Source organism: Betta splendens, chromosome 7, assembly GCF_900634795.4.
Source record: "Betta splendens chromosome 7, fBetSpl5.4, whole genome shotgun sequence".
Classification (NCBI taxonomy): domain Eukaryota; kingdom Metazoa; phylum Chordata; class Actinopteri; order Anabantiformes; family Osphronemidae; genus Betta; species Betta splendens.
In genome coordinates, this window is record NC_040887.2 from 3,805,324 (window position 1) to 3,817,330 (window position 12,007).

A 12,007-nucleotide genomic window follows, 5' to 3' on the forward strand; every position below is an offset into this window, starting at 1 on the left:
TGCTGTGACCTCTGCTGTGATGCTCCTGCAGAGCAGCCAGGTCGTCGTTCACCTTCATGTGACTTTGTCAATGAAACCAGTAAGAACCCACTGCATTCCCACCCACTTCGCCTCAGTGCCGCCCCCGGGTGGCCGCTGCCTCCTGCACACACAGCAGGTGGCTCCACCTGCACGTGGCAGAGCTCATGAGCAAGAAGATGGCTTCTAACGTTGTTTACTGAATTCTGTTGGAGGCCGCTCTCGCAGGGGTTTTAAATGTCTGACTAGCGGCGCTGGTGTGAGGTTGTAAATAAAAATATTTCTCACATTCAGGATTTAGGCTTGGATGAAAACAGAAGGCAAATATAAAAGGCACCAGTCGTGCTTTGAATACATAGTGTGGGTGTGTTGAGTTCTTCTGAACACGTGTGGCTCATGATAAGAATGTGTTTACTGTTTAAGTCATGGCTGAGGGATAATTAGGACAGTCTCATTAAAGAAACAACCTCTTCATTGATTGTCCCATCATTTCTGACCCCTCCACGCTAGCGGCCAGTTAAATTGCCTGCTCATTTCTGGGGTCCAATAAAAGCTCCAGTGGGGAGAAAATGATCAATTGATCAAAGGGAGATATGTTAAAGAGGAGAAAGCAGCCTGTTGATGGAAGTCTGGAAGCGGCTCTCCAGTACTGAGCACAGGCCTTCGGTCTCCTGCTCTGCCCACCAGCTAAAGCTGATGTCTCCAGCTCCTAATTGTCCCTTAAGCTGCAGTTTCTTCACATCGTCTCCATTTGGGAGACAATTTAATGATATTTTAAAATGATGTGGTGCTGGAGCTTCAGGAGAAGCCGACCTTCTGGTTACTGGACAGACTGCTGTCCTCGTCGTCTCTCCTTCAGAAGCCGTGGTGTTTACTGTTTGACTTTTGCAGGAGTAGTAATGAGGCAGCAGGGAGGAGGGGCCAGCCGTGTGTTATTAATAGGGCCACCGAGCTGTGTGATGGCTCCGGTTACGCTGTGTGCGTCTAACAACTCAACTTCTTTGTCATTCCTCTCACTCTCACAGGTAAAAAAAAATCCCCTTTCCTCCTCAGACCTCCTGGAACCCCTGACGACCCCAATTACACTGGCTCCCATTAAGGTAACGCCACTGTGTTTCTAGTGAGAGTAAATATGACATGGCTGAACCTCTACACACTCACTCATAATGTCTTTTTCAAGCTGCATTAAACATCCATTAACCTGCAGTGACCTTGTTTCCCTGTAGGGGTGCAGTGACTCTGGTCTTCCTGTTGGACCGGATGGGACAAAGCAAAGACTGGAAGGACGACTCCCACTGGATCAGTTTTAAATCTCCAGCCCTTCTACTGAATGGTGCCGTCGAACCCGGACCGCGAGCAAGCTGTGCCTAGTCGTTTCCTCCCTATAATAAAAAAAAGCATATTCTGCATAATAATCTGTAGCTGCTGTTTTATGCTTTTATTCTGGAGTTAACTCACTGTGAGCGGAACCATCACAGGATCAAAGGTTGGAACTGTTACGGACATTTCTCCATAATGCTTTGTATAAAAAATTGAAAGGACAGATTCAGGAAAAAGCCAGCAACTTTGCAAAGCAGACACATTTCTACGTTCTGTAACTACAGTAGATTTTCTAAAACATTATGGGTGACAAAAAAAGAACACCACCAAACCGCTTTTGCAGAAACCAAGGCCAATCATGAATTTCAACCATGATATGAAACTGTGATACAATCAAAGACTGTTAGCCATATGCCTTCGTTAGCTCTGTGTGCTCCGTGTCGCTAATGTGAGAACCCAACATGTGGTTCCTGCTGTTTCCTTGATCTAAGGATGCTCACACACTGTCCACACACAGGGCTGTGTGTGTGTGTGTGTGTGTGTGTGTGGGGCGGGGGGGGGTTCTGGGATGGAGCTGTGTTTACCACTGTCTGTCCTGTGTTACTCTGTGCTGTCCGAAACATGACCCACATAAAGAGATTACAACTTGTACTGTCTTGATTTGGGAGGAGCTGCAGCCGGATTTCACTCAATTACTGAGACGATGCTACTCACTTATGTCTGGAGAGCATCAAGGTCCAATTACAGGCCTAATTATCCGTTCTGTCTACACACGGCGCACATCCATTATCAAGTGTGTGGATGCTTGAGTACAGGAAAGAAACACCAGTTTACAGCAGCGCCCGAGAGTTTTACCATATGAAAACATGAGCACAGCCACGATTCATTGCTGTTAATCAAAGCGTTAGTCTGGAAACGCAGAGGAGCTTCATAAATGTTCCCATGCAGAGCTTTACAAGCGTCGGACCATGATGGCTGGTGATGAAAGGCATTCAATCAAGGCAATTTAATTTATATTATTCATAAATAATGTTTCCTAAGTATCATAACATAGATGGAGGCTTTTTGTAGAGAAAAGTGACTCTTGGTTTAACGTCTACTGGAAGTTTGGCCTCGCGCTCGGCTGTTGCTGAAACTGTGGACGAACCCGGTGGAAAATCTTTCTGAGCTGAGGAGGTAAATATTAACATTCTAGCCGAGGTTTACAGGCGTCACACTGACACAGTGTGTATGAGCAAGTGTGCTTTATTGTTCCAGCGGCCCCGGCGGCTCGCTAATAATTCTGCCCCCTGGCTTTTCCGCGCTGCGACCGCCAGAATCACGCAGCCTTTCTGCGAAGCGCACTGGAAACGCGACACCTTTCTATTTTGGGCTAAATCTATTTTCGTCCAGTTGCTGGTTTTCCCTTTTATCTCAGCCTTGTGTGTTCAATGAAAGACACACCCTTCTGTGGGTGTGGGCCACTTAGCTTTGCTTTCGGCATACCTGTGATGTCACAGGCTCATCACCAGCCGCGGCTACAGCGGGAAGTCTCCATAGCAACAAGGGAGGAGGGCGCTTGGCATCACAGAACCGACAGCTCTCTGCAGGTGCACGGAGAGGGTCGCTCCTTAAGCTGTCGGCGTCGGCCGCTTCATGGGTGCATGATGCTTGGCCATGCTAGGAGTCCACTCGGACAGCGGGTCCAGTTGAAGCTAATGTGGTCTGACTCTAACAACTTTCAGCCCGGTGATATTTCTGGGTTGCTAGGGACGACCGTGCTGTTGCTAGCGCTGCCACGGAAACCTGATTACTCCTGGCTGGTGCTGACAGGTGCAGCAGACACATACGTTCTGTGTGGAACACACACAAACACAGCCATTCAGAGTGAGAGCCGCGTCCAGAGCCAGATGTTGCTGTTGTTACTGGTGCTGGTGATCCCAGACAGATGCTGGGTGGCGTGAGACCAGACAACGGGCTGCGCTCATCTACTGGATGACTCACCACGCTGTGACCTTTATCTGTCACCGCATTGTTCAATATTTCCACTTTATCTTGATTTTCCGAGCGCGTCTGACTCCACTTCCTGCCGCATTACGCTTCGCGCTGCCTCCTCAGCCGCCACGCTAGCACGTAGCCGTAACTAATCTGACTTGAAAATATCAGAGCGTGTTTAAGCGAGATTCCCTCAGTGCCGCTGTCGTTTCACGCGGCTGTAGATCAGCTCTGGGCACATTCAGCCTCTGATGCAGCGCCTACTCACAGTAAAGCTATTATAGGTTTCTGTCTTAGCACAACCACACCTCCAGATCCGCGAGACATCGATTTTGCCTTGTTTTCTGAGGCTGAGAAATCAACAGATAAGCCTCATCCAGGATCAATAGGGGCCTGCTCTGCTCTGAGAGTGAAGGTGTACTGTATCTGGCCAGGATAGCTGTGATCCTCGTTAGCTGGCTGTTGTCAGCGCACTGCTAGAGAACTTCCAAGGTCAAAATCTAAATATAGTGGAACCCCAGAGAGACGGAGGCAGAGCGAGAAAACCAAAGGATTAAAGTTATGAAAAAGTCAAAATGAGCGCATGAAATTAAAGTACATTGATTTAATGCCATTATTTAATTGATTTTCTTATATTGCCATATTAAGCTTAAAATCTGTAATTGAGATCCTGCAATATGAATGCATTTCTATTTCCACTGGTGTGTGAGCGTGTGGATGAAACCTGATCTTGCAGTGGGTCCGGGTTTGTGTGTGGCTGGTGCTGGTGCTGGTTCCAGGGCGGTAGCTGCTTACATGCGTGTGTGCCAGCATGTGGCGGCGTGCTCACCTGCTGCGGCGCCGGCAGAGGTCATCTGGGACGGGGCCGCTGCCCCGGCTCCTTCCCTCACCTCCACGTGTCCTGCTGCATAGGACAGGGCGGGGACACAGACGGGGACGTGGGGACGTGGGGACGCGGGCGCTGCTGACTCACGCCTGATGCGTAAACACGCCGGACTGCTTTTGTGTCTTTGCTGCATTAACGGCGGGTTCTGTAAGTTCTGCACACTTGTCCTCCGCTGCAGCTAAAGTCAAACCAGTCCTGATTAATGCAGGTCTCACTGAGTTGTTAAATTGTTATGCTCATACCTTCTTTCAGCTGTCAGGACGTCATTGGGAACCAGGTGCTTCTTCGCCGAGCCCGAGCTGAAGGTGACTGTGAGCTCATGTGTCGTGGTGGTGGTGGAAGATGAATCATGACTCTTCTGACCCCCGGCACTGAACATCACTGCCTCTCTCAGCCGCCCTGCATTAAGAAATGAGTCGTCTCTATTGATATTCATTTGCGTGGGGGATTTAAGAGTTCATGGCCATTAATCAGCCTTATGTGAAGGTGCCAATAGCTCCTCATTGGTTGTGGGTCAGGAAGGTGACCTGGTCCCCGGATGGAAGCTAAAGCAGGCGGCGTCACTGCGGCTTTGCAGCCGTGTCGTCATCTTTGTCTGTGTTCCAGTTTTGCTGGAAAACAATAGATTTCAATGATGAACGTGTCCTTGCAGAGAAGTTAATGGGGTGACGACATGTGTTTTTTGACTGCTGGGATCTCGGAGGACTGGAGGAGTCCCTCTTTCTTTCGTGTGTGATTCCCGCTCTCTGCCTGAAGACATATCTGGGTTTCCACATGGCCCATTTTCAAGTAGTGGAGGAAACGGGGCAGGGCCGACTGTCTGCAGGAGGAAGGCCTCCGCTGCTCTTGTTTTGACTGTATTTTTAGCATCAACGCCGTCTTCTGTTTGCATTAAGTGGCATCAAACCTCTGAGTGTGAGCGTGATAGTTGTGTGTAATCAGACGTGTGTGTGCAGGTCTGTTAATGAGCAGAGTTTAATCGGCGACTCAGCAAATATATAAACCCACTGTGCTGCTATGGCCACACACACACACACACACACACACACACACACACACACACACACACACACACACACTCGTATTGTTGCTGTTGTCTTTCCTGTCTCTCCTTTTCATTTCAGTCAGAACAAAATGTTCTCTGCCACATTCGTTTTTATGACGGATCTCTGATATTAAATCCAGATAATATTACGTCTTAATATTTATTTTTACTTTGGATCATCGCTCATTTGAAGACGTTCATTTTTCCAAGCCCTTCGTTCCTATTCTAGATTCTTAGCATAATTAAACTCTACCTCCATTTTCTACCTGTAAATATTTTTTTTGTCCTTGATTTTCTCCTGAGACTTGCGTGTTAAAAAAAAAAAAAAAAAACCTTCTCCAGCCTGTGGTGGGCGATGCTTCCCCTTTAATGTGAGCAGTGAAGACAGGAGTGCCGGGGAAGTGCAGAGGGATGGGGCGAGGCGCGCAAGAAGCTTTTAGTATGCGCTGCGATGCCCAACTGCAGCCCACGCATCTCAACAATGGTGAATTATGGTGAAATATGAGACATGGGAAGAGCCGGCAGCCCCCAAACTGTTGGTCGTGATGAGATGACACATTCGCTGGATAGATTAGTGACAAAGGGGAAGAAGGGGAAATGAAGGAATGGACTCCAAACCTCGAGGCACCTTTTAAGCGGAGACTAACTGGATAAAAATACATGCGTCTGCGCATCAAGAGAACCAGGGTGAATTCCTGCATGTCGTTATCTGCAATTCTGCTCTAATCCGACTGATAAGGCGTTGCTGCTTTGTTTAATGCATGGAGGCTGTTGTTGCCGTTCACAGAACGGGGCTGCGAATGGCTTGAGCATGCCTGGCACCTGCCGCTCCAAACAAACTCACTTGCGCTTGCCAATCAACTACGACGCCGCCATAACGTCCCCGTGCATGAGCCTCTGCTTCGCCTCAACGTGACACCAGCTCGGTTGTCTCTCGGCGAATAACCCGAGCGACCGGCCGCTAGATTGCATCAGTGGTGTATTCCGGTGATTAAGAAAAACAGACACAAAAAAAGATGGAGTTCACTTGAGGATGAATTGGCGCAAACAGGTGATTTCGCCCCGCGTGCGGTAAATGCGCACGGCGCTCCCTCCAGCGCCGTCCACGTCTCCGCAGACTCGGCTGGAGGGTCACTCGAGCTGTTGCTGCCGGCGACGTGTTGTTTTCAAGCAGCATACGGCCGCTTAACGCCATCGTTCCCATCACTCACCCCCAGCTTCAACCCGCTGCATCACAACATGCATCCACTGGTCACTAAGGCGACCGAGGTAACTATTGACCCCCCCATCCTCCTCTCATGTCTCTGCTGCAGGCGATGTCCGCCTGTATGTACGAAAGCTGCTTTGACCATGAGTCTGACTTTGAACTGAAATGCAGCAGCACGTTTTACCCCCCTGGAGTTAAAATGAACATCCAGCATCAGCCACGAAGTGCAACTACGCTGGTGTCATTTCACCCGCACCGCATGACACTGACACGCTGTTTACTCTGCATGTATTAACATGTCAAATCCAGTCATAGACGGGTCACGTGCATGGCCGATAATTCAGCTTTTTGAATTTTGACGTGGGCAACCTCGGCCACATCACACACACACACGCACGCACACGCACACACACACACACACACACACACACACGCACACACACACACGCACACACACACAAACGCACACGCACACACACACACGCACACACACGCACACACACACACGCACACACACACACACACACACACACACACACACAGGGAGGGGATAGTCTCCAGTTGCACGGAGCACTCAGCATATAATCAAATTTGCTGGTTGTAATAGCACCCGGTGAGAGCTGATACAGTATTACAGGCCGGCGTATTGATCCGGCCGTGCTCTCGCATGAGAGAGGACCCGACCTATAATACACATAGACACTAAGGAGCCGATGTGCTCAAATGCGTCTGTCCCCACCCACCGTATCTTCAGCTGTCCTGCTCGTGCCTGTTTACAGGACGACTTCCTGTACAGGAGGGTATTGACATTTCTCCAGAAGTCAGAAATGTGTTGATAAATCTGTGTAATTTTTCTATTCGCGTTCCTTCATGGCCTGTGTCCTGTCCTCCTGCAGCTCATCGCCCGCGGACCTACAGAACCAGAATAGCGCCGCTCGGCCCGCCGTGGCCCCACCCTGTCTGAAAGCTGCAGGTCCCATCTCCTTCCAGCATGACGGTTGCCACCAGCGACCCCGCGGATGAGGCGGCAGCGCATCCGGGCCAGCCTCTGGACCAGTACGACCCGGAGCCCGACCACGAGTGCTGCGAGAGGGTGGTCATCAACATCTCCGGGCTGCGCTTCGAGACGCAGCTCAAGACGCTCTCCCAGTTTCCCGAGACGCTGCTGGGTGACCCGAAGAAACGGATGCGCTATTTTGACCCTCTCAGGAACGAGTACTTCTTCGATCGGAACCGGCCCAGCTTTGACGCCATTCTGTACTACTACCAGTCGGGAGGAAGGCTGCGTCGGCCCGTGAACGTGACCCTGGACATCTTTTCGGAGGAAATCCGTTTTTACGAACTGGGCGAGGAGGCGATGGAGATCTTCAGGGAGGATGAAGGCTTCATAAAGGAAGAGGAGCGGCCGCTGCCGGAGAACGAATTTCAGAGACAAGTGTGGCTGCTGTTCGAGTATCCAGAGAGCTCAGGTCCCGCTCGCATCATTGCCATCATCTCCGTCATGGTGATTCTCATCTCCATCGTCAGCTTCTGTCTAGAAACACTGCCAAACTTCCGAAATGAAGACGAGATACACAATAACCGATTCCAGAGCCTGTCCAACACCACCTCTATCTACAGCACCTCCCCATACTTCACTGACCCTTTCTTCATCGTCGAGACCCTCTGCATCATCTGGTTCTCCTTTGAGTTCCTTGTCCGCTTCTTTGCCTGTCCCAGCAAAGCCGGGTTCTTCGGCAACATCATGAACATCATTGACATTGTGGCCATCATCCCCTACTTCATCACCCTGGGCACGGAGCTGGCGGAGCGGCCGGAGGACAGCCAGGCGGGCCAGCAGGCCATGTCCCTGGCCATTCTCCGCGTGATCCGCCTGGTCCGGGTGTTCCGCATCTTCAAGCTCTCGCGCCACTCCAAGGGGCTGCAGATCCTGGGGCAGACTCTCAAGGCCAGCATGCGCGAGCTGGGCCTGCTCATCTTCTTCCTCTTCATCGGAGTCATCCTCTTCTCCAGCGCCGTCTACTTCGCCGAGGCGGACGAGCCGCAGTCCCAGTTCAGCAGCATCCCCGAGGCCTTCTGGTGGGCCGTGGTCTCCATGACGACCGTGGGCTACGGCGACATGGTCCCGACGACCATCGGCGGGAAGATCGTGGGGTCGCTCTGCGCCATCGCCGGCGTGCTGACCATCGCGCTGCCCGTGCCCGTCATCGTGTCCAACTTCAACTACTTCTACCACCGGGAGACGGAGGGCGAGGAGCAGGCGCAGTACCTGAACATCCCCAGCGTGCCCAAAGCCAGCTCCGCCGACGACCTGAAGAAGAGCGGCCGGAGCGGCAGCGGCTCCACGCTCAGTAAATCGGACTACGTGGAGATCCAGGAGGCTGTGAACCACAGCACGGAGGACTTCAGACCGGAGGCCATGAAGACAGGAAACTGCACTCTGGCCAACACCAATTACGTAAACATCACTAAGATGCGCACAGACGTATAATGTGATCTGATTCAGAAGGTGAACTTCAGCTGGGGTCCACAGGGACTGTAACTGGAGGCTGAAGGCGTAGCCCCACGTACTGGGCCGAGTGTGGAGCCCCGTGTGGGCGTCCAGAGCAGAGTAGGAGAGAAAAGGTCAGTAGACCGGACCTCATGTTCTCCATCCTTCTGAAGCTATCAGTACATATCATCTACCTGCCACTTGTCTTATTTAGGGCATCGTCAGTGTCTGCATGGAGTTAGTCTTAACTATTTGCCAATAGTCATCCTGCTCGCAACTGTAGCCAACTAGTAGCTTAAAGATGAATAATCAGTATTAAGGGACCATAACTTTCTACCTTCTTGCTCAAGCTGCCATGAAGAGAAGATGCACGATAACAATAGTGTAGATGTGTATAACCATTGTGTTAAAGGCGACTAACTTACTAAGTGTACTATCATCACCCACCACTAACTTTATCCCCCTGCTCCCACTGCCACGTCCTGACTATGAAACCCTGGATCAGCTGTTCTGGGCACCGTGAGGACGCGTTGTTGGATGCTTTCTCAGAGGGAGCTGGAGTTCCTCCCGCGGCTCCTCACGTCTCCACTAGACCCTCTTTCTCCTGACGTTTTCCTCCCTCGGCGAAGCCAAGTGGACCTATTGTATATACGGGGGTCTTCGTAGCCCGCGCAGGCTAACGGGTGGACGCTGGGCGCGCGGCTCTTTGACTCACACCATGAACATGTACTTTCACGCCACAGCTGAACGCCCACCTACTGTAGAAAGAAAGAGCAACGGCAGTTTCTTTCTGAGCGAGTGCCTACTTCTTCACACTGTCGCCCCAGTTCACGGTAACAGATGTTGTACTGTTGTACAGTGAGTATTGTTTAGTCCGACATCACTGCCCAGCGTACGCGGTACTGCTCTTGACTTCATAGCATTCCATGTTTGTAGAAGCCCTACAGAATGAATGACGCTCATGGAAAACACAGATCGAAGCTCGTGGCTGCGAAGATAGCGATCATTAATTATCCCTAAAGATTTTAAAATGACAACAACAAACACGTCAGCGTCAGTCAGTTTTGCTGATGAGAACGCAAGGAGCGGTGGTCGAGTTTAGGTAGATATCATATAGATATTATACATAAGCTCATTAGCAACAGGCCCTCATAGATTTCTAGCCTTAAGCAATAGCTTCGTCCGTTGAAACCAACAACCTGGTTATTCCACGGTTCAAAGTTCGGCCGTTGTGCGTTGCCAGTTCTGCCATCAGGTCACCAAAGACTCGACCCACGCAGTCGGAACATTCAGGCCGTTGGTGCGTTTGGTCACGGAGCCGTCTGCTACTTCACCAGTTACTCTGCTGTAATGGAGCTGCATGTCCTTTGAAGTATTCATTGTACTGTAGCATGCATTCGTACTAATAATACTCAGAAGGCACATTTATCCCAGCGCCGTGTGCGACGTATGAGAGACCAGCGTCCCGTCGCGGACGCGCGTCGTGCCTTGCGTACGCATCTTCCTGCCATCCGTGCAACGGAACACGAGACTAACTTTAGAACTAACAGTGTAGTAAGATGAGAGTCACACTGACCCCAGAGCAGAGGCCGGAGTCCAGACGGTCCGGACTGTATGTTCAAGGCAAAGCACAGCGACAGAGCAGCCCAGTGGACGCAGAGATCCAGACACGGGCCGAGTCCGATTGTTTGCTCAGTCAAGTGTATCATGCAGCTCCCAGGGAGCGTCTGAGTGCCCTTATCTCTGATATATAGGTCCATCACACTCAGCATGTATACAGTAGCTGCGTGTGTGTGTGAGAGGGAGAGAGAGATGAAGCGAAGGGATTGTGAAAGGGATAAAAGCTCTCAGACGTACACAGGATGAGTGTGTAGCTTTCAGAGACAACGCGGTAGCAGTTATGTGAATCACTGCCCCCTCGAAGGACCGGCCGCATCCTCACACTTTACAGCCCGTGTTTGCGTTCACGGAACACTGTAGTGTAATGAAACCTGAATAGATAGAAGACTGGATGGGATTCCATAATACAGCAGCATGTGAGATGAGCTGCAGCGTCGGCTCAGGCCCGTTCCTGCAGCGGACGACAGGAGCAGCAGGAAGGTGTGATAATGGAAGTAGGAGGAACGGCGGTTCACTGGAATACGTGCGTTTCCACGCAGCGCATCAATGACGCGGCGCTGTCTGAGACGACAGAGACGCCATGAGCCGGCGTCACCGCGCAGACGCCAGAACAGACCCGTGGCACGATCAGAACCGAGCTCCCGCCGCCGCCGCCGCGTCCACACTGCGTCACCCGTAACCGCCGCTTTCCGTGACGTCCGTCATAAACGCTTGGAGCTTCTGCCGTGTACAGGTTCCTGTGTATCGGGGAATCAGCCGTGAGCTCGCGCTGCTAATCCACTGAAGCCGTGTAGTGTGTGAATAACCTCTTAGGTGTAGAAGCTCCAGGGACGAAGGATGCGAGGCAACCACGTCACAAAGGGAAATATCATTTCTACTGTACGAGAACCTTAACTTATTGGTGTCATCGGACACTGTGGAATAATGTGTTGTCTGTTTGTTTCTACCATGTTTTTCACTATGAATGTATGAATGACAGGGTTTGACTCACACACGTGATTCCGTCTCAGATGTTTGTTTTTCTATGCTTTCGAAAAGTCTCGGATCTTTTACGTGTTCTGTTCGTGTGGTGGTCGATGCTCAGCTAACTGTAACTGTGTAAGTTCTTTTCTACCAGAGGATGGAAAAGAAGAATGATGCAGACTGAACATTGAAGTATGAACTGAACTGTGGGTCTGAATGCTCGCCAGGACTTTAAATGAATATAAAATAGAGAATATATATAAATGCAGATACTTTCATCATTCAAAAATAATTGTATATTATAGAACTATTACGAATGATGATGGTGATGAGGATTATAACAATAATAAGACTCTTCTGATGACCTCTGCTTTCTGTTGTGTCTTTGTTGTGTGTTGATGTGTTGATTTGAGGACGTGCACCAACTTCCTGAAGGTCGTGTGGTAAAATGCCTCCAAGCCAAGTGTTTAATGGCTTTAATTC

At 50.5% G+C, this 12,007-nt stretch overlaps 1 protein-coding gene across 2 annotated transcripts; it reads left to right on the plus strand.

Moving 5' to 3' along the window:
* The first annotated feature begins 5,595 nt into the window (after positions 1-5,595).
* On the plus strand, positions 5,596-11,888 carry kcna2b (potassium voltage-gated channel, shaker-related subfamily, member 2b). 2 transcript variants are annotated; one of them, XM_029155723.3, is made up of 2 exons: positions 5,596-5,930; positions 7,347-11,888. In XM_029155723.3, exon 2 carries the CDS (start codon positions 7,442-7,444, stop codon positions 8,939-8,941), a length of 1,500 nt encoding a protein of 499 aa, XP_029011556.1. In that variant the 5' UTR covers positions 5,596-5,930; positions 7,347-7,441; the 3' UTR covers positions 8,942-11,888. The 2 variants fall into 2 exon arrangements, with proteins under 2 accessions (XP_029011556.1, XP_040927568.1); XM_041071634.2 differs by lacking the exon at positions 5,596-5,930 and adding an exon at positions 5,948-6,512.
* Positions 11,889-12,007: the final 119 nt, after the last annotated feature.